At 42.6% G+C, this 23,329-nt stretch overlaps 1 protein-coding gene across 1 annotated transcript; it reads right to left on the bottom strand.

The window, feature by feature from the left end:
- On the bottom strand, window positions 1–22,955 carry LOC146394207 (ankyrin repeat and BTB/POZ domain-containing protein 2-like). Its single transcript, XM_084918572.1, has 17 exons — window positions 21,942–22,955; window positions 10,723–10,851; window positions 9,547–9,754; window positions 9,272–9,424; window positions 8,768–8,933; window positions 7,684–7,773; window positions 7,504–7,605; window positions 7,290–7,386; window positions 6,804–6,930; window positions 6,460–6,713; window positions 4,860–5,038; window positions 4,001–4,106; window positions 3,813–3,915; window positions 2,140–2,212; window positions 1,987–2,055; window positions 1,168–1,281; window positions 1–558 (listed from the first exon to the last, which is right to left on the bottom strand). The coding sequence occupies exons 1-17, from the start codon at window positions 22,819–22,821 to the stop codon at window positions 313–315; spliced, it is 3,096 nt and encodes a 1,031-aa protein (XP_084774698.1). The 5' UTR covers window positions 22,822–22,955; the 3' UTR covers window positions 1–312.
- Window positions 22,956–23,329: the final 374 nt, after the last annotated feature.

The following is a 23,329-nucleotide window of genomic DNA, read 5'->3' as shown; positions in this document are numbered from 1 at the left end:
TGAGATAATGTCAAGCTCTTTATTAAACACACATCCTCCAAGTGAAAACTCGGAAAATTAAATTAAGAAATGATCGTTTACTCATCACAGCTAACTAGAGCCAAACGTGACATTGATCCTTTTTTCTGACCAACATCAGAGTCAAATCCAGAGTAACAGGAAAACCTTCAACCAGTTAAGAGCTGTTAATTAAGATCGTCGATACTGGGATTCTTCTACACTAAAATGTGTCTCTACACTATATACAATATGGCTTCTATTCCCAGGTACACATACGAGTGTGGTCGAACACAGTCCACATTTCCACCATTTCTACTCTCGACATGCAGAGTGGAGGATATAAAGTCTCTGGATAAGTACATTCTCCAAGTCCCTTAGGAGGACCAGTAGATCCTGATCTTGGTCGAGTCCAGACCGGGTGCCCAGGCCTGGGTATAGCAGCTCTTGACTGAGACCTCCTAGCAGCAGGCTGTGGAAGTCCTCCCTGTCCAGGAGCTGATCCATGTTCTGCAGGAAGAATCCTTCACAAAACCTGCAGAGTTCAGCTCCTCCATGGTGCTGCAAGTGCAGAAGATGAGTCAGTGTCTCTGCGATAATCCATTTTATATATGATGTTGATATAGGAAATTTTTCCTTGGAGATTTTTTTCGCAGCAACATTTATGCAAACAGTTGTTCCTTCTATTATGATCTTGAAATTCGAGTCACCATTAAAAAATACAATAATTTTTACACCTAAAAGAAAATAAGGCTCAAGTTTTTAGTTTCACAGCCTGGAGCATGAAGGTCTAAATAGAACATGGTCCAATCAACCAAATGTAATATGAGAAATCACAAATTTTGCCTATTCTTTATTTTATCTGTACTCTAAAGTAATAAAGTGAGAGAAACAGTTTGTGGTGGAGTTTATACGAGTCCTATCATCAGGTTCTGTAACTGCCCATCAAAAGGCAACAATCCAAAACTTTACCCGAGTTATGTTTGATCAGTCTGCCCTTCAAATTCATCTTTTTTGGGATATTTAGATTTGCCGTGGCTACTACTACTGCTACTTTTCATGGCAGTGCTTTCATATGCAGTCTATGGTTTGAATAAAAGCTGTGTCCCAGATATCTAACTGTCCTCATTAGAAACAGGAGCTCTTACATGTCAGCTTGTGTGTTTTTACCTTAGCAGCCTTGTAGATGCTGACAGCATTGTCCAGAGTAAGGCTTTGCGACAGTGACATTTCACAGCGTCTTTGCAGACCTCGGAGCTGGTAGAAAGTGGCCACTGGCAACAGCTACGAGACAGATACCAAAGAGTAAACCATCAGTGTACTTTACACTATTTACAAAGCTGGTTATGCACACACATGAGTGGTGAATACACATTAAAATCATTTGTGGATGTGTACTTCTGCCATAGTAATAACCTGATGGTAAAAATGGTAAATGGCCTGTATTTGTATAGCGCTTTACTAGTCCCTAAGGACCCCAAAGCGCTTTACACATCCAGCCATCCACACACACATTGGTGATGGCAAGCTACATTGTAGCCACAGCCACCTTGGGGCGCACTGACAGAACACTGGCACCACCGGGCCCTCTGACCACCACCAGTAGGCAACAGGTGAAGTGTCTTGCCCAAGGACACAACGACCGAGACTGTCCGAGCCGGGGCTCGAACCGGCAACCTTCCGATTACAAGGCGAACTCCCAACTCTTGAGCCACGATTGCTGCTCCTGTCCAAAAAAGCACGTTACCAAAAAGAAATGTTTGATCTGCCAGCAGAAACAACAGAAAATAACAGATGCCGTCTAAAATATTTGCCCTGGTGACAGAAGTAATGCAAGAAGTCATAAATAGTTGAAACCTACCTCACAGTCAGTGGCTTAAAGAGATTCATCTAATGAAACACAAACCAGTACAATCCATAACAAGCTGGAAATCCTAAAAAAGGCCCAGACTGCAGCAGGCATTGACTCACAGTCTGTGGGACGTTTACCTTCAAGGCTTCAGAGGGAGACACAGACAGCCCCTCAGTTCCTCCACAGTACAGAGACTTCATCATCATCTGCAGGGAAACAAACAGCCTTCATCCACCTAAACGTCTCAGTCACATCTGCACCGAAGCACAAGGGGTAAGCTAGTTCCTCACCTGGAAGGTGCTGTAGGTCATGTGATTGATGTGGACGATGTTATCGGGGGAATCTGTGAGCAGCTGGCGAAACCTGCCAGGACAGAACGCACATCAGGACACATTTCATTCTTTAAAAAGGCGGTGACATTCGAGGCCACTTGTTCACATAAACTTTCTAAATAAAGTGTAAGAGCTGTTCTGAAAGAATTAATGACTTTATATCAATAATCACATTAAAATGGATACTTTCTCTCATTGGTTATCATAGCACACGGAAGCTCACTGAGGAATGCCTCCTATTAGTGGATGAATTTGATAAAATGAACATTTAAAGTTTGGTTCTAAATCATGATGTGTCCGGGTGTGGTTGGTGGCTCGGCTGCAGGGGAGGAGTGGAGCAGCAGGTTCAGGGTGTGCTGTGTGGGTCTTCCCCATTTCAGTAGCAGCCGGGCCGGAGAGAGAGGAGCTGCTGGAGCAGCGTGCGCCGGAAAGTGCCGCTAATAATAAAAACTGATGGTAGCAAAATAAAAGAAAAAGGCAAAAACACACCCACGGAGCCGTGTCGGGTCTTTTTCTGGGTTAATAATAACAACAACAACAACAACAATAATAATAATAATAATAATGTGTACTGTATTGATCCCCGTAGAGAAATTCCTCTCTCCATTTAACCCATTCACTCAGTGAAGTTACACGTGCTATTTTAAAAAAAATTATATTGGATCCATTTCACAATGTTGATATTTTGAAATTGATCTCACATATTGTGAGAACAAACAATTAAGGTATAATTATTTTGTATTACTCAAAGGTTTCATGAAAATACAGTTTGGTGCAGGTTAAACTGCTTAGTGAGCAGTACTGTGGTGAAGCTTACGGCAGTGCAGTGTTAGAATCAAGGGCAGCAAGCAGCAACCACAAACAGGTCAGCTGATCACAGCCTGTATGCAAAGAAAAAGAAACTGCTGGGGCGTATTTGTCTTATTTCTAAATTATTTTCTTCCCTCACACTGGTCCAACCTGCCAAATCCCACTTTACTGGATCTGAACACGCCTACTCCAATACATACGTACATCAGAATATTTAGTGTAGTGGACAGGATCCTCTGTTATGAATTATATAAAGCTGCTTCACATCTTAGGTTAATTTCACACTGTCAGCACTTTATACTGTGCTTAAGTGTTTTTGAATCAGCAGCATGTTTGGAGAGTCTGTTGGGGGATTTCACTTATCATAACTCTTCTAGGCGAGCTTTGCTTAAATAAGAGCTCAAAATAACTTTACACTAGAGCCATGTGCAGTCCCTCATGTCCTTCTCTGTCTGAATTAGAGCTGTAGAGTTAATCATATTAATGATATCTGCTCTCAGTGACATCATACAGATCCAAGAGTAGAAAAAACTGAAATGTAGCGTTTAGTGGAGTCAAAAGCTTGAGCCGTTAGCTCACCCAGACTTCTTATTTACACATATACCCTGACCTCATTATTGGAAATTTAACTACTTACAATTTACATGTTATGCAATTTCTCCAAGCATTGCGTGCACGAGCCTATATTCTTGCATTGTATAGTCTTTTTGCTACATGCCCTTACACATTAATTTTGTTTGCATTGACTAGAACATGTCTGCAGCCTCTTATAGGTTAATAATAACAGGCAGCTAATGTCAGTCAGAGAAGAGAGATGATACCTGTCTGACGCAGACATCAGCAGCACTTGGTGTGCAAAGAATGGGCGCCCGTCCACCATGAATGTCACATCTGACATCTCTTTGTTGTTCAGAAAATGAACATCTGAGCAGAGACAACCATGTAATCCTTCATAAGTTGGTCAAATGTAACATGTTAAACATTGACACTGGCAGGAGGGGAGTGTTACCCAGCTGTGTGGACAGAGTGACGTCCAAAGGTGGGACCGGAGGAACGGGAGACGAGCCGTAGCAGAGAGAAAAGACAGTCGCCAGACGCTTTGTTACCACGTAGTCCTACAGAGAATAAAACAGAACAGGAGATCATCGTAGCACTGACCTCTGCACATTCAGCAGCACACATCCACACACAGTCCTTTATATATGCTGTATTATATAAGAAGACTGATGATCCAAACTCTGACTCCTCCAGTGGTGAAGCATCTGCGGGAAACATAATAAACCCCAAATTTTCCCCGAAGCATCCATCAGCATGTGAGTATGACACTGATGGATGTGTGAACGTGGCTCACACTAATGCCACTGCTGAGTGCTGTGATGAACTTCACTGAGAAATTACCAAAGAACAAACAAGTATGTAAATGAATGAGAAAATATTTTTATAATATGGTGTCATAGTTTGAACAGGTTTGAATTTCAGAATAGTCCCCAGTGCAGGTATAAATGTCCCCAAATGTTTGGCTCTTTGTACCTTTTCAAAAGTGTGGGAGTGGCCAGGAACCACGCTTCGTCACGTTCTGCAGCAGTATCATTGTGACACACAGTTTGTCTTTCATGCATGGGAGCAAAAAACCAACTGAACTTCCGCCACCTCGTAGAGCTAGTAGATGTTTGTTGTACTGGGCACAGAGTGTGAAACCACTCTCTAAAATCTGTTTAACAATAAAAATGTACCATCGCTATTTTTCAAGACATTTCTGTTTCTTTTGTTTAGCTGCTCTGCCTCAAACCCTTCATCTGCATTTCCATGAAATTATGGAAAGACAGGGAAATCCACATAATCAGAGATGCAGAGGTACTGAGTTGTACCTTGGTGGTCTCCAACATGCTGAACATGAGCGGGATGCCCGTGGAGAGAAGCCCGGGGCTGTAGTCCTCCGTCCTGATAGAGGTGAACTCTGTGAGGAGGGAAATGATGACATCGTCCCTACACAGCTGTTGGGCTCTGAGCAGAGACTCTAACCAGATGTGCAGCCTCCAGGGGACACCTGGAGAGATCAGCGAGAGGGAACCAGGGAACGTGTTTGAGGTCTTTGTGCAGTTGGAGCCAGAAGCAACAAGCTGTTAAACTACTCTCTGTTTTCCCCCACCGCTCTCTGGATCGCTGCTCATCAAAGCCAAAGGAAATAGGAAGCTGCAGGCAGGTGATTGCAAATGTTCCTTTTATAAAGACGCTTTCAATGCAATATATGGAAAACCACCAAGTTTCCTGGCATCATACAAAGTTTGGATTTTGAATGCTTTTATTAGTTAATTCAGTTTATTTCATTATTTGTTGAAGCACACAAATACAAAGAGAACGTGCACACCTCATGGACAAAAAAAAAAGTTCAAATTTATATTGAAATTCGTGCTGTCAGCATTAAACGCGTTAACGAGCTAACCGCGCTAACGCGTTTAACGCTGACAGCACTAGCTGTCACATCCTCAACTTCTTTTACGTCTCTCAGCGCATTCTTAGCATATCCCTGCAAATGGTCCGTCGGGTTATTGTCTCCTCAGAAACACTTCCCTTGTGTTTTTTCCTATTTCCGTTGTGTTTTATGTGCTTTTGCAGTGTTTTTCTTATTGCTGGTGTGTTCTTAAGTTGCAGTCCGTTTGGCCTCTCAGGGCCACCGTATTTGACTCTACTAGCTGAGTTCTTGGAACCAGAGAGCTGCTTCATGTAAGCAGAAAGAATGTATTTTTGGACTGGTCTCACGTTTGAGTCTCAGCAGCTAATCGCTTACAGTCCATCACATCCCACCTGACTATAAAAGAAAAGGGTATGAATTGAAACTGGTTACTTGGAGCGTTATTAAACCGATAAGTATATAAAAATACTAGATAACAGTTTTAAACGCTCGCTGTTGAAACATGTTTTCTTTGTTTTCCAGATTGTTCTATATGTCGACACACCCTCCTGTCAGATTATAATAACTCTATCAAACAGTGAACACTTGAGGTAGATTTTCATGTCCCAGCAATGAGCTTCATAAATACACCTCTGTGCCTGCTTCTTGGTACTGTGCTAGGGCTGCACACTAGGCTAATAGTTTAAATGTGTTCACTTCACTGGACGTGTGTTTTTTTAATGAACAAATTTTTCAATCAATTTGATTTCATTAGAGCCAATTAAAGTGTAACAAATAAGGTGTTACTGGGCTCATTATGAAGCTCATGATGAATCTCTGTCTGATATTCATGGATATTTTCATCCTGAGCTTTGTAATAAAGGACTGTAAATCTCACATTTTGCTCTCCTCTGATTTCTTCAGCATGAAATTTTGTTTTTATCTGTCACAAGTTTAAAATACATTACGCACATTTCAAAATTATACCAGGAGCCTGCAGTGCATATGTATTTACTTGTTATTTAAAAGTCGATTACCCCAGTTCAGAGTTCCTCAGTTTGACATCACGTGCTTACCCATGTCTCTGAGCTCCATGGTGACGTCCAGGTAGCCGTGCTCCGCGCTGTAGTAGGCTGCCTGCTGCAGGGCCTTCATCCTGTTCTTACACAAACTTGGAATAATGCTTGGGGAGTCAGGAGCTAGAGGCTGTGTTGAAAATTTTAGTTCCTCTTCCTCCTCATCCTCCACTCCTTCAGCCAAGATCTCTTCCAGAGAGAGGATGTCCTCCTTCCTGTGCTGTGGCTGCTGCAGAAGCCTCCTAAGGATGTTTCTGCAGGTGGAAAGGGCAAATGTGTTGCTATATATGTATGAAAGAGCAAGGTAAAAGAGGAACTGGAAAATGTGGAACTTTAAGTCTCACCTGTGCCCATGTGCTGCTGCATAGCTAAAGCAGTTCATGTCTTCATACAGCGGTGAATTCCCATGATGCACTTTGATCAGAGGGTCTGCTCCGTGAGCGAGCAGCAGGCTAACTATGTCGTAGTAACCTGAGAAGATCGGATGTTCTATTGGTGGATCCATTCGAAACAAATACACTGTCTTTCACTATATCAGCAAATATCTCATGTGACCACGAGGCCCCTCATAGAGCCTAAACTGGCAGCGCTGTCAGTATACAAGTCATTATTCTGCTAAAACATCTACTCATACAAATAGTTTTCACCAAACAGTCAACCACACGAAAACCTCAAAATAGATGTTATATTGTAACCAGTTTTTATTTACACCATTGTAATTTATTCTTATTAACAATGTGTTTCTGATCAAAAAGGTCCACTTTGGTAAAGCTACAGTTTTGTCAGTTATCTTCAGATTACACACACTAAAATGTTCAGCAGAATGATACCTGCTGCAGCAGCTAGCTGTAGTGGTGTCTCAGCTGAGCTCTCCTGACTGTCCAGCAAGGCTCCACCCTCCACGTCTGCACCGGCCTCCAAAAGCAGCTGCCAGCATGAGAAACACAATACTGTGAGAGTCAGACCACTGCAGCAATTAAAATGCTAATTTCAGTAGTCCAGTGAAATGTTTTTCTGCTGATGGAGTCTGTTTGAAGGACTCACCTGAGCCACGGACAGGTGACTGTGAAGCACAGCAAATGTTAAGGACACCCAGTGCCGACTGCCTGGGTAAACAGACGGATGTCTGGCAGAGCTGCCAGGGACCTGAACATAAAGCACACACATACTTCACAACCTGTTGTTATGCAATAAGGTTTTACCTACACCACCATCACTCTTTACCTGCATGTCCAGGTGAGCTCCGGCTTCAATGAGCATCTGCACTAGTGCCTCATCTCCTGCTGCTGAGGCGTACATTAGAGGGCTCCTTCCCTGCAAGAACACATAGTAGGTTTTGTTTCTTTTTATTTATGTACATAATTTAGATACAAAGTAATACAATGGAAAACACATCAGGAGACAGAGGAACAGAATAACATCCACCAGCGCAACTATGTACACATGATATGTAAGATGTATTTAAGATTTTTTAAAATGTTAATGATTTTGCATCGTGAAAATAGATACAGTTGTATCTCATTATTTGTGCACAAAAGAAGAATCTACATTTTTACATTTGTAGATCGTAAATCTGTCTGAAAGACAAAACAAACGGACTAATGCATCGTTTGGCTCGTAGAGTCGGCTAAAATGAGCAGATCACATATAAAAACACATAATCATTTTAATTTTGCAATAATGAGCACTGGACAATACATGTCATTACAGTAGATGTCTTTCTCAAAGGGCTGTAACTAACTTTAAGGAAGTGATACCGCCACTGTTATCTTCTTCCATCCGTGTGCCGAGACAATGCAGAGCAGCTACCTAAACTCTGCTACCACAGAGGTCCATGATCCTGTTATTACGGTTACTGTTATCTAGCATATGATAATGTGACTACTCTGAAAAAGAAGCCAACAAATCAGACACACATGAAACTCTAATCTATAAAAAAGAGATCTGAGAGCTGAGACATCATCATGTCAGTGCTGTCAGACTGACAAAGAGTCACAGCTTTGTTGAACCAATTATTCCTTTAACCTTAACTAGCAATGACTTCATGAATTTCTTCGCAAATAAAAGTGTAACCATTAGAAAACAAATTATTCATAGCTGTCCCACAGCTGCTGATATTAGACTCTGTCTCCTATGAATCTATCTGTATACTGACAAAGGTATCACATTTATCCAGCAGAGCTCTTCTGACCTTACTCTGATTGGAGTCTTCTCAGTAAATTTTTAAGCAGTTTTCTGAAATACATTTTAAACGTATAAACCATCAACCTAGTATCTGTTCCAGTCACTGAAACACAGCTGCACTCACCTGATCGTCTATAGTGTTGACACCTTCAGCTCCTAGAAGCCGGGCGGCGTGGTGGAGCAGGTCTGCTCGGCCACACGAGAGCATCCTGAATCCTAAATCCAACTGGAATTTAGCCGAAGCAGCTTCTGCATCCAGACATTTAAACAACTGGAAACAGCACTCTGGCCTGCAGAGTAACACAGTAAAAAACGGGTCATATCAATTTAACTCTTATCTGCACGGCATTTTTAGAGAACATCCACCTATTAGAGGACTAGATGCTGCTCATACTGATATCCATATAGCTTGTTTTGATATTCAGGATTCCTGATTGGAGGCTTGATTTCATTTTCTTTTTTGTGGTCACTAGGCAGTCTTTCTGTACCTGGAGGATCTAAGGCATCCTTTCAATACAGTCTAGTTGAGAAGGTTGAATAATGCACCAATAACCAGACAGGTTGGTAATCAGTCAACTCCTGCTTTGACAGTATACACGATCAGTGGTTTTATTCTTTGGTGTCCTACCTCAGCTGCCTGGGCTCACAGTCTAGTCCTGGCAAAAGCTGTCTGGCCGCCTGTCTGACATCATCACTATCAACCAATAGGCTGCGGCGATGTTCAGCGTGCACCACGGCAACACGGATCCACTCCATGAGAGGAGGGAGGAGCAAGAATGGCCTGAAAAAAGTTTAACATAAGACAGTATAGAGGTGGCCACACACACACACACACACACACACACACACACACACACACACACACACACACACACACACACACACACACACACACACACACACCTCTCTCTGCTCAGTGTCATGGTTGGAGGGTCAAGGTTGGGATTCTCCAGTGATTCCATCTGTGGGCTGGACAGGAAGTAGTAGAGTGTGCGGAGGGCATCTGGAGCCCAGGATACTGGCATTTGATTGGCTGAAGAAGAGTGGCTGATGGAGGGACTCGAGCTTCTTAGACGCTGCATGTGGTGCATTGCTCGACACACAAGATCACCTGCAAAAAGACGGGAACCATCATTTCCCACCACCACAGGCTGTCATATTTCAGAAATTTCAGAAAGTTTATAAACTTAATATATTTGTATTTATGTCTGTTTTATGGACAAAGAAAAAATGTAAAAAAACAACAACAACAGCAGTAATGAGGCTGAGATTATTTACCATAAAGCTCATACAGTTACAATTTAATTTGCATTATTTTTCCCTCTGATCTGCCATTTACCTGTCGATCCAGTGTTTTTGAGTTATGAACCTTCCAGTTTTGTTGACATAGTGGATCACAGTGGGTCTGTAATAGTCAGAGTTCTGGAGTAACAGAGTACATGTACCAGCATTATGTATTTAAAAACACAAAATATGAGTAACTGTATTCTGTTACAGTTACCACTTAAATAAGTGATAATTAGAATACAGTTACTTTGTTAAATGCATTACATGGCAGTCATTTCCTGTTTCATATGTTAGCCCATCCCCTCTCTAATTGTGGTAATTCCACGCATTGCAGGAAACCCAAACAAAACGCAATAAGAGGCTCTAATGTAAGCGTCCTGTTAATGTTGGTGGCGTCAGTTACACAATGGACCCGGCGCCAGCACAACAGAGCCAGCAGTGCACAGGCAGGAATGCATTTCTTACTGACTGTGCAGCCAAGCTGCTCTCAGCGTCAAAAGACTCCAACCTAAAGAAACATCTGGAAATAAGTTCTTTTTAAAAGCTAACGTTAGGCTACTGCAGCTAGCTTGTTTTAGTTGTGGTAGCTACCTGGGTTATGTGCCAGATAATGAGGTGCGGTGGCCTGCAGGGTCTGAAAGTGCTCTTGTTATTTGGACACAAGCCAAGTTATGGAACCAAGTGGCAGCTGGCAGCGAGAAACGCTGTGTCCCAGGAGTCTGACGTCGGACACAGTTTAACACACACAAAACACAGGAGCCTACTGTGCTGACTGACACAACACACACGTACTCAGCTCTCCAATGCTGCCAACGCAGGTGGCAAGGAGCGCCTGCTCCAACATCTGCAGCTCCAGCTGGATGTAGGCATCTTCCCTGCTCTCTGTGTATGGGCTGATGTGGGCTGGGAGTGACAGCTCACCTACAAACACAAAGAACATTTATGAAGCTTTAAGTTTTTAGCCAAGTTTCCTGCATAAAGGTGGGAGTTGGTTTGTTGCATCACTTTGGCCTATGTACGTGGTTGGAGAAGGTTCTGTCTTCAGAAACTCTTTACCAGTTTTAAACTCATCACTGCAACGTAGCATTACAAAAGTATCTCACAAACACGCAGAACATCATGGATACAACAGTTCTGGATGCACTGCAGCACAAAAGCTCTCTCATGTTATTGGCATGATGCACCACCACTTCAGGCCATCTGCTAGTCACTCTCAAAGCCAAGCAGCCACTTTAGAAAAGCCCATACAGATATACGCCATCACCCAGCCACACACACACACACTCGTAGATCCCTGACCATTGTGTGCTTTTGAATCGGGGATTTGCTGACTCGTAACCTTACGCACAATGGAAGCCACATCACTGATGGCAATCTGCAAAAACTAAAGCCCAACAGAATACAAATCCAGCTTTAGTGAGGCATTCACAGTGATCATGTGTGGAGACATGAACATGACCGACCAGCCAGGACAGATGGGGATGGTGAAGTGGTTGTAACCACTGGAGCGTTTACAGGTACTTAGTTTTCAAGTTCAATTCAATTCAGTTTTATGTATATAGCGCCAAATCACAACAACAGTCACCTCTATATTGTAGAGTAGATTGTACAATAATTGTAAGAGCTAGCTAGAGTAAGCTAGCATTTTCTGCATCCTTACTATACACCAGTGTTTTTAAAACTTTAAAACTTAAGATCCAGGAGATTTCACAGTCAGAATACAGACAGATCTTCATCCTCTTTGACGTCTTCCCTGCAGATGGCGGCCCCTCCCTGAACCTGGTTTTGCAAAAAGAGGTTTTCGGGGTCTTTTTCTCCCCACCGTTGCCAAGTCCTTGCTCACTGTGAATCATGTAATTCCACTGATTCTCTCTATGGTCAGATCTTTAGCCTTGACATGACCATAAACCACAGGTGTCGAGGGCCGGTGTCCTGCAGGGTTTAGATGTGGCCTTGATCCAACACAGCTGATTCAAATGGCTAAATGACCTCCTCAACATATGTTGAAGTTCTCCAGAGGCCTGGTAATGAACTCATCATTTGATTCAGGTATGTTGACCCAGGGTGAGATCTAAAACCTGCAGGACACAGGCCCCTGAGGCAGTATACAGCTCAGTGTATTAGAAACAATACTAACCGTACGGTGTGGCCCAAACCTCATCCAACACCTCTGGGATATACGGGAGCTCAATGTTAATCAGACTGTTTATCAGCCTGAGCTGATTCATTCCTCTCTACTGAAAAAACTTCTCTGCTTTCTAAAACCAGGCCTGGTCAGAAATAAAGAAATCTTTGGTTAATAGGTGATAATCGATGCTCATTACCCTGCTATGTTTACAGACAGGAGACAGGGTGAACAGGCATCTATTCACTGGTGCACAACAGGGGACCAGTCTGCAGCGGACAAAGCACAAATCACTGTTCTCTAATACCGACCTGTGTAGGACCGACCCCCCCTAAAGACACGCCTGAGCTCCTGTTCCCAACACTGCCCTGCTTACATCCAGAATCATGAGTGATTAAGTCATTTCCTTTGACCGTCTCCTTGTGTGTACCTGCGGCTCAGTGAAAACAGTGCTCAACAACCCTCGAGCCTGCAAGCACACACTGTGAGAAAGACTGAGTGTATGTGTGCGTGTGTCCCAAATGGAGAGAGAGGCTCAGTCCCCGGCCCCGAAAACAACAGCTCTTTTCTGCTGCATGGTATAATACTGCAAGTGTTTGGTTGAGACAACAGAACCAGAGAGTCAAAGGTTGTGTGCGTGTTTCAGTGTGTGTTTGTGTGTAAGGGTTTGAGGTTACAATCTCAGTCCCGATCCAGACTAAACCAGGAGAGAAGGAAATACATTTAAAAAGAATCAAAACCTCTGCAGTGCTGTGAAAACGGGTCAGATAGTGACAACATAGAACATTTACATGCAGAAGGTTTTATTATTGCTACAAAAATAATTTAGAGTAAAGACTAGTAACAAGAGTAAGAGTAATGCTCATGGCATCAAAGCAATAGAAACTCAACAACATCCAACTGGAATCATGTAGGCAGACCTCTGTCACCTTCTCACTGTGTTTATTCACCACTCCCCATTTAATCATGAGTTATTATTCATCTCTGGCTCTCTTTAACAGAGGGTCTTTATCCTGTCTTCCTTCTCTCACTCCAACCAATCGCAGCAGATGGCCCCGCCCCTCCCTGAGCCTGGTTCTGCAGGAGGTTTCTTCCTGTTAAAAGGGAGTTTTTCCTTCCCACTGGTGCCAAAGTGCTTGCTCATAGGGGGTCACATGATTTTCAGGGTTTTGTCTGTTGTATTATTGTGTGATCCTTACCTTACAACATAAAGCACATTGAGGCAACTGTTGTTCTGATTTGAGAAAACAGGGAATCACAGATTGTTGCTAATCAAATAAATTAAGGCTTTTTTGAACTTCTGTTAAAGTCATTTATAACCTGTTGCTGTTCTAATATTTTAGGACTACATCACACTAGAGTAAAAATAGGATGTCAACTAGCTGGGAACAAAAGGTTACCTGGTGATCACATCTTCAACCAGCAAAACTGTGGATGTAGTCGAGCCTCTGCATCTAAAAACTGAGTCAGTAGTCTCGAATTCTCTCTAATGGTCAGCAGGGTCAAGTTTAAGAAAATGATCTTATTAATCATTTTAAATAATCTATTGCATAAAGGCCTTCTTAAGTATATCTCTCTGTTCATACTTTGGTTCGTTAAAATAGATGATAAAGGCAGAGCATGCTTTTTGTGACTGACAAATTGTAACCAGACCATTAGGCATGCTTTGGATGTAAGATACATCCCTCACTTATTTGGCTTTCATTCTACTAAGGACACGGCGTTTCATTTCTTCTGACTTTTCTCAATTTAATTAGCCAAAACCTGCACCCTGGTTCAAATAAAAGTTAATAACTGGCTGTGGTATCCATGGTGTCAGTGTCCCCACTATAGCACTGCCTTTTTTACCTTGACCTGTTGGTCAGAATATTAGAGAGATGGATGCTTAACCCAACAATGTAGACAAGAGCCTGCAGCTACAGAAATATTATAACCATGGAAAAGGGATTTTTGAATTCACACAGTTCACCCAAAAGCACCAGTAAGTCACTTGTTTGTGTAGTATACCAGCGGTCTCCAACCTTTTTTGCGCCACGGACCGGTTTATGCCCGACAATATTTTCACGGACCGGCCTTTAAGGTGTCGCGGATAAATACAACAAAATAAAACTAGTACCGGTACCGAAAAAAAGAAAATTTATTCATAACACACGTGAAAAGACCCAGGAAAACCGAGTTAACGATAAAAACGATAACAAAATAACGCTGAAAACCGATAAAAACCCTGAAAACCATACATTTCACACCTGAGCCTCAACTCTCGCGGCCCGGTACCAAACGACTCACGGACCGGTACCGGTCCGAGGCCCGGGGGTTGGGGACTGCTGTAGTATACAGTATGATAATACAGTACAGTACAATACAGTATGACCCTAAACAATCTAAGTGTTTTAAGTGGAGGTCAGAAGGTCAGCCAGAGCAGGGTTTAGCTCAGTGTTCATAACATCAAGGAACCTGAACAGACTGTTTAAAGTCAACTTATGGTAGAAACAATCCATATCAGGGCTTTTATGATATGATCTCTGTTTCACATGGAGCCAACATGACAACACTAACAGAGCAAACATGAAGAAGCTGCAGAAACAAGATTCAAATGGCACAGAAACAGAGAATCCTGTGCTCTTACTTGGGTGGGATTAAATAAAGCCTCCGCTCAGAGAAATGTCAAACACACAGGCAGAAGATGTTGTTTTCGTAGTATAATCTGGTTAAAACCTGCAGGCCGCATGTCTGGAGCGATTCTGTGTTGGCTTGGGGCAATGAGCGCACAGAGCCAGGAATCAGCAACCATGAGATGCTGTTAACAGCAGAGCAGAGCTCCAACATCCAAACGGCCTCCTGTCACAAAGAAGTTTACAGTTTGATTAAAGCTGGTCAGGACAGAGCCGTCCAATGTACTCGACCTCTGGTTAACCATTTACTTTGGTGCAGTTGTCCATAAAATGCTCCTGCTGGAGCCTTCCTTCGCTCTGTGGTGGAGCTCACAGATTGTATCCTCCTGCTAATACAACCCAAAGTAGCCAAGCCATTAAACATTAAACCACATTTTCCTTCTGTTTTATAGTTTCACATAAAGGCCAGATGGAGATGAGATTAAGTGACATTTGGTAGCCAATGAGTGTTGGATTACTCCATGTAATCTGACCCAGCATCAGATACTGTCTCCAGCTGGCTGCATCCACTTCCTCCTCAGTCATAGCTGACACACACACACACACACACACACACACACACACACACACACACACACCAAGTTTACCAAACTTTTCAAGTGTTCATTAGTAAATTTTTTTTTTTGACTGTTTTATCCTTTACACTTAGTTTTCTTTTATGCTTTTATATGCAATTTCTTTTGCTTTTGTGTTTTAATGCCATTCAACTTGCTAGTTGTTTTGGTACCTTGCCATAGCCCTCATCCTTCCCTGTTACTTCATCCTATTCTCTTGCATGTTAAGCACTTTGGTACACCACTGGTTTTTAAATGTGCTATATAAATAAAGTTTGTTGTTGTTGTTGGATAATGCTTCAAAATATCTTCCCAAAGATAGCTCCCACGACCTTGCACAAAGGATTGTGACATCACTAATAGTACTGATTACAGTAATATTTGGTTGTTGAGATCCTGCCTGTAGAGCTGACACAGTAAATAAATCTAAGTCAGCTTTCACATAACCAAAGCGTTCTTCAGGTAAGCCATCTTTGTTGGTGACACGGCAAACACCATCATGACCGGGTGCGTCTGCTCTCTGAGCCATTACCAGTTTGCAGCAGAACAACTGTAACCACTGTATTTGCTGCAGAGTAATTCATCTGCGCCTCTTTTTCTGTTCTCTGTCATCCTGCTCATGACCCAGAAATCAGCCTCATTAGTGCATCGTGTTGAAGGACGTCAGAGTCATTCAAATATATTTGGAGGAAAGACGAGAGTTACTGAAGGATGCTCAGGAGTAAAAATAGTTCACTGATTTTTTTAACCTACACAGAAGCAGATGAAAACTACAGATGTCACAAAGGAAGACAAAAAAAGCCTCATGTAAGGAGATCGCTCTGAGCTGATCTGACAACCATGTGTGGTGCAGTGTTAGCCTAAATCTGCTTTCTGTTGTATTTATTATGAGCTGTGTCTGTGGATGCTATCAGCAAGCTGTCTGCAAACAAAGTGGAAATATTTGCTCAGGTTTCACTGCTTTTTTTGCCAGATCAGGAAGAACACTGTGGCTGTTTGGACCAACTGCTCCTATTAAAGAAAGATGCAGTTGTACAAGTGTGTGTGTGTGTGTGTGTGTTTGTGTACGTGTGTGTGTGTGTTTGTGTACGTGTGTGTGTGTGTGTGTGTGTGTGTGTGTGTGTACGTGTGTGTGTGTGTGTTTGTGTACGTGTGTGTTTGTGTACGTGTGTGTGTGTGTTTGTGTACGTGTGTGTGTGTGTGTTTGTGTACGTGTGTGTGTGTGTGTTTGTGTACATGTGTGTTTGTGTACATGTGTGTTTGTGTACGTGTGTGTGTGTGTTTGTGTACGTGTGTGTGTGTGTGTATGTGTGTGTTTGTGTACGTGTGTGTGTGTGTGTTTGTGTACGTGTGTGTGTGTGTACGTGTGTGTGTACGTGTGTGTGTGTGTGTGTACGTGTGTGTGTGTGTGTGTTTGTGTATGTGTGTGTTTGTGTACGTGTGTGTGTGTATGTGTGTGTGTGTGTGTGTGTGTGTCTCCTGCCTGATCTGGCTGTTTGTTCAGTCCAACACTGGGAGCCGTGAACCTCCCATGAGTGAAAAAGAGAGCTCCTTTGTGTGTGTGTGTGTGTGTGTGTGTGTGTGCGCGTGTGTGTGTGTGTGTGTGTGTGGGTGTGTGTATGGGTCAGAGGCTAACAGCACTCACTCATTTACTTTCCCCGTTCGTCCTCATTTGAGGGTTGGGACCTGTAGTATCCCAGTGTGTTGCAGGCAGTGAAATGTGGTGCCTGTTTGTGTTTGGCTGTGTTACCATGTTTCTGTTATGACTTGTGCCAGTTTGCATGATCGTTTCTCTGTTTCCTGGATGATTAAGATGCCGCGTGCAGCATGATGGACGTGCAGACTTTCGCAACAGAATCCAGTTTTCAAACTGGACCCAGTTTTAGTTCTAAGTTTATCACAGTTTGAGTTGTTCCTTGTTGTTAAGTCTCCGTCTCTGTGGTTAATGTGCCAGTGATTTGGTTTCTTCCTGTTTTATTTTGGCAGTCCTTTGTCTGTTAGCTCTGTATTTAGTTTTACTTCTTATCTTGATTCTGTTGACCCGTACCTTGTTTTCGCCGGCTGTGTTCTCGCTCCCGATATACTCATGTGTCTATTTAAATCCTCAGTGTACTTGTGAGTATTGTTTTGTTGTCTCACTGTGTTACTGTTGCATGTAGAGGAACGATGTTATTGTGAATTGTTACATTTTTGCAAATTGCCGAGTGGTACAATAACATATATTGTGATTTATTACTTTTTTCAAAGGCTAATTATTTTGTCTGTTAAGTTAACATGATCTCACTTCAGTTGATTTTTATGTGAAAATCTGATTGTCACGCACACCAAGCTGTCAACTAAAATCTGCTATCAATGTTGCCATGAGACAGTCAGTCTTCTATGGTGTCAAGTTTGCAATTACATGCAATCTGTTCCTAATAATACAGCAATTAACTGTGATAAAAGGTCAAAAAGCACAAACAGGTTTCTGTCTGCATAGATAGAAACTCACATTAACTCTCACATTTGCAGCCTCCTCTTCACAGTATTCTCAAGTATTTAATCAAATATCAATATTTGGTGTCCCTGTCTTGGTGTCTATACAATATCTCCATGCAAAATATGGCAATACTCTGCTGTATCGACACCCCCCCCCCCGTATCTCCTGTTCCCTGTATCTCAGTTTGGTTTTTACTTGTGGAATTTCATCAGCCAGAACAAACGGCTCACTTTTTGCTTGCAATCTGCCTGTTTCTGTGTCTGCTTTAGGGTCCACACTTCAACACACTAAACACGACAAATTTGTTTGAACATATAAGGGAAACGATTCAATTCAATGTCATTTATATAGTCCCAAATCACAACTCTGTTTCACCAGATGTGGTCAGTAGGTTCTGTAAGCATGCTGTTGTTGAGCCAATATTAAAAAGAGCGGTTTGGATCCAACACAGCTTAAGAATTATAGGCCTATCTCTAAGCTTCCATTATTGTCGAAAATTCTGGAAAAAGTAGTTGCAGATCAACTTACCACTTTTTTTTAGATAAACATGAAATTTATGACAAATTTCAGTCGGGTTTCCGTAAAAGTCACTCAACAGAAACCGCAAAATGAAAGTCTCTAGTGACATTATGATGTCAGCTGACTCCGGAGCATCCTCAGTCATGGTTTTGTTGGACTTAACATCTGCCTTTGACACCGTTGACCATACTATCCTGATTAACAGGCTCCGGGACATAGTCGCTGTATCCGGTCTGGCTCTGGAGTGGTTTCAGTCACACCTCTCCAACAGATCTTTTAGTGTTTTTGCAAATCAGTTTATGTCACATTCTAAGGATCTGACATGTGGGGTACCGCAGGGTTCAGTTCTGGGACCGATTCTTTTTCTCCTGTACATATTACCTCTAGGACTTAGAATTAGGCAGTTCCCTGAGGTGTCTTATCACTTCTATGCTGATGATATTCGACTCTACTGCTCTTTTAAGCCAATGGAAGTCCATAAACTGTCCTCTTTAATTAAATGTTTAGCTTCCATTGAACAGTGGCTTGGTGACAACTACTTACAGTTGAACTCTGAGAAGTCAGAAACATTAATTATTGCCCCCGACAACCAGATATCTCTAATCAAACAGCATCTTGGTTCTCTTGGCTCATCTGTTCACCCGAGCCTCAGGTACCTTTTTTTAAATTCTGCCATGTCCCTAGAACAACACTCTCGACAGTTAATTAGGAACTGCCTTTTTCAGCTAAGAAACATTTCCAAACTGCAAACTTTGTCTAAATCTGAGTTAGAAATGGTTATTCATGCTTTTATTTCATCTCGCTCAGATTATTGTACACAGCAAAATCTCCAGTGTTAAATTAACACTAGAGAGTGTCTATATGGGTCCACACCTCTGAGTGTTAAATACAACACTGTTGAGTGTTAAATTAACACTTTTGACAGTGTTATATGTTTAAAAGTAACCTAGTCAGGTTTAAAGATTAACAATGGCTAACACTGAGCAGTGCTGATTTTCTAACACTGGAAAATAACTCAAAATGTTAGAAATATTCCAGTGTTAGAAAATCAGCACTGCTCAGTGTTAGCCATTGTTAATCTTCAAAACGGACTAGGTCACTTTTAAACATATAACACTGTCAAAAGTGTTAATTTAACACTCAACAGTGTTGTATTTAACACTCAGAGGTGTGGACCCATATAGACACTCTCTAGTGTTAATTTAACACTGGAGATTTTGCTGTGTAACAGTCTTTTTCTTTGTTTGAGCAAAAGGAATCTTGACCGTCTCCAGTTAGTCCAGAATGCTGCTGCAAGGCTTTTAACAAAGACAAAAAACGGAGCACATTACACCAGTGTTACGTTCATTACACTGGCTTCCATTTCAGAATTCATTTTAAAATCTTGGTACTGATTTTTAAAGCTTTGAATTGTGATGCCCCTGCTTACATTTCTGATCTTTTAGAACCCCACGCTCCCTCTCGCAGTCTGAGATCATCTAATCAAAGGCTGTTGGTAGTCCCATGAACTCGTTTTAAGACCAGAGGTGATAGATCTTTTAGAGCGGTGGCCCCCAGGTTGAGGAATGCTCTAACTCCATCATTGCGTTGCTTTAATTGTATTTATTCTTTTAAAAAGCAGCTTAAGACTCATTTATTTAGACTAGCTTTTAATTAGATTTCTGCTGTAAGTTTGATTGTGCTGTTTTTTTTAATGTATATCTGTTTTTATATTACTGTGAAGCACTTTGTGGTTTTTATCCTGTGAAGAGTGCTATATAAATACATTGAATTGAAGTGAACAACAGTTGCCTTGAGGCACTTAATGGAAGGTAAAGACCGGTGACGGTGGGAAAGAAAAACTCCCTTTTAACGGGAAGAAACCTGACAGAACCAGGCTCAGGTAAGGGTGACCATCCGCTTGGGATAAGGGGAGGAAGAGTAGAGATGAATGATAACTAATGATGAAACGCAGGGTGGTGTATAAACACACAGTGGGTGAAAAAAAGGTAAGTGAAGAGAAAAAAAAGACAGTGCATCATGGGAAGCCCTCACCAGCCTCGGCACAACCAAGGGAGGATTCAGGGTCACCTGATCCAGCCCTAACTATATGCTTTATCAAAAGAAACAAAGTTCTAATCCAAATCTGTAAAAACGTAACCGTCTGTCTCCCGAATTCAAACATGAAGCTGTCAAGCCTCAGTCCTAGCATTCATGTGGATCTTGCTTTAACATGTACCTCCCACTTAAAAGCTGCAGCCGATCAAGCACACCTGATGATGGCAACAACACTCTCCATCAGCAGCACCCTCCCACAGCAGGAGCAAGGCCACAAAGACTGCTCAAGAATACAATAAAGAGCCCAAGGAATTAATCTGCCCTTCAAACTCGAGGCCAAAAGCATCTCTTGTCAATTTTGTGACATAAGATTCATGCAAACTTTGCTCTGTAACACTTCCTCAGTTGCCCATTGTCCATGCTGTGATTAGAAAGAAATTCTTATCTCAAAATAACTTGGAGCTATTCAAAGACAAAATATGTTTAAGAAGAACAAAGCTGACCTCAGTGAGTCTAACAGACAGTGTTTCCTACTTACTACCCAAAATGCCTCTTTCCTGTCTGAAGGATTTTCTAATTGCTCTCTCTGTGGTGTTTGTAGACTTCTTAAGCTTCTGGTTCTTATTATCTGGACTCTGGAGAGTTCTCAGCAATTTAATGCCATCATCAACTCGTCTAATCTGTAACACTACCCAGTTCAACAGAGGACCGAGTAGGAAGTCAAGGTTTTTCCCCTCTGTAGTGAGGTCAGCCTGTGAAGATGTAGCCCACAACCGTCAGTCACAGATGCATGTATGCATGTATGCAAGTCCTGGCACTGTACTGAAGAAGAGTTTTTTTTCAAAGACTGATTGAAATAACAAAAGCTGGCAGGTTTTCATACAGACATCTTCCTCTTTCTCACAAGCTGTGATGTGAAAGTGTAACAGAGAAAGAAGACGAAATATCACATATTATAAGATAAATGTGACAAAATTTGGAAAGAGAAATCTCAGCAGAGCACCGGAAATGCGCTTTTACGCCTCAGACTAGCCTCAGACTAGCCTCAGACTAGCCTCAGACTAGCATGCTACAGCTGGACATAGTGTTGTTGTCTCTATATATGACATATATATGACTCCTATAACACCAGAGGTCAAAAGAACACTTCTTCACTGTGACTGACAGCGAAGTAAGAGCTCCAAAACAAAACAAGTCCTAATGGACAAATCGTTTTGTAACCAGATGGACATAATTATAATAAAAGTGAACATTAGATTGGAATGTTGCACAAAGAACACATTGTATCCACTGTATCAGAAAAAAAGGTGTCAGAACCTTTTTTGAACTTTTTGAAGCACCGTTTGTGGATCTGCTGGAATGTAACTTGGATGAGTTGGTTGTTGTAAAGCTATTTCTTATTTTGGATTTTCTGTAGTTGTCATTTTTCAATCTAAGGTTCTTGACAGGGGAGGAAAAAACAGCCTGTACATGTGCATATAATACCTGCTTTAAACTTAAGCGATAAATTAATAACATTTGCATTTTGATCCTTTTTTGTCTTTTTATTTAGATCAGAATTTTTAAAGATCTATACTTTATTAAAAGTAAGGTTCAAAACCTCGTCATGAGGTCACTGAACTCACCACTGGCATTTTTGCCACATATGAGATGCTCGTAGACCTGCAGCAGCCCCCACAGCTCTGCGTCGTTGCTCACAGCTCCATCCAGCAGCTCGGTGGTCACCGGACCGCAGATGACCCCGTCGATCTGCCCTCCCTCCTCTTCCGCGGTCAGCCTCGCCGCCTGCAGCCCACGTCCTGCCACTTCCTCTGCCAAAGTTTCGACACAGGCTGTTAGGCACACTGCAGCGTACTCGTGCACACGAACCGACACCCGCGTCTCCACCATCCACCTAAAGAAACGGCCCACGGAGAGCGTGAGGCCGCAGCGCGAGGACTTGCCGCGCTGTCGCGCGGTGTTCCCTGAGTTCATGCAGTACAGGGACACCGCCTTCACAGCAGATGAGATGCACTTCTCTGCGAGACCCCAACTCAACACCAGCCTCACTGCGCTCTGCACTTCCAGCCGTGTGCACCGCCTGTGCAGCTCACTCAGCCGCTGAGCCTCCCGGGAGATGCGCACCAAAGCTCTCCGGAGCAGGACAGAGAGCCGGTGGACCGCTTCCCTCGTGTATGACGCACGCGTGCCGGCAACTTTACGCACAACTTCCAGCAGCTCCTGTTCGATCCAGGGATACTCCTCCAGCTCGGGCAGAAAGGGGCATTTCGTTAGGATATCTATCACGTCCTCCGGCAGCGTGCTCACAGTGTCCCAGCTACCGTTTCTGCTGTACAGGGAGCCGGCGTGCTGCCAGCAAGGACCCCGGTGAGGTGTGTTCAAATTTGGCTGCGAGTACCCCGACCTGCCCGAGGACAGGCTGAGTGACGGGCAGTTCTCCCCCGCCATATAACCCGAATCCAGGCACAGGCCCTCTAGGGTTTTAATCAACACATTGTTGGACATGATGTGGAGCTCTTTACGCACAATAAAGAACCCAGCTAGTGTTTCAATTTTGAGCCCCAGTTTAAAGAAGAGAGGCTCCTACATCCAGCTGCCAGAAACACACAGCTGTAGGAGAGGCTGTACCAAACCTGACCGCAGTTTAAAGAGGGACGGAGTGTTTTACGCACAAGCGACCAATCAAACTCGAACTCACAGTCCTGCCACAACATCCTTTTCACCCTTCTCGTCAGCACCTCCCTGTGGCTATAACTACGCGTGATTATCTGTGGGTGTGTTAAAGTCATTGGGGGAAAAAAAAGTCTGGTGTATGATGTTCACATTAAAAACTACGCTGGACTAGAACTCCTTTTCACCTCAGCTGTTTTTACTTTCCAAGTTGGAAAAGCCCAGATGAGACATATTTTGTTAAAAGCCAGCATGAACAACGCGGAGGCTGAACTGTATTTTCAAAAATGTAATTAAATTTGTCCTCTGAGACAAGCAAAGACCTTATTCAAAGCTATGAAAC

The sequence above is a fragment of the Perissodus microlepis genome, chromosome 1 (genome assembly GCF_051167445.1).
Source record: "Perissodus microlepis isolate ML-2025 ecotype Zambia chromosome 1, ASM5116744v1, whole genome shotgun sequence".
NCBI classification, from domain to species: domain Eukaryota; kingdom Metazoa; phylum Chordata; class Actinopteri; order Cichliformes; family Cichlidae; genus Perissodus; species Perissodus microlepis.
Note: the sequence above shows the minus strand (reverse complement) of the source record. Positions and strands in the feature narration are given on the sequence as shown.

Bases quoted from the DNA above. Each gene is read 5' to 3' on its own strand.
- LOC146394207 (XM_084918572.1), bottom strand. From the start codon at position 22,821: ATGTCCAACAATGTGTTGATTAAAACCCTAGAGGGCCTGTGCCTGGAT. The intron at 6,931-7,289 runs GTATCATTCTGC...CGATCTTCTCAG, and splicing joins ACAGCTAGCTGCTGCAGCAG to GTTACTACGACATAGTTAGC. The intron at 3,916-4,000 runs GTAACACTCCCC...GTCTCTGCTCAG, and splicing joins CACTCTGTCCACACAGCTGG to ATGTTCATTTTCTGAACAAC.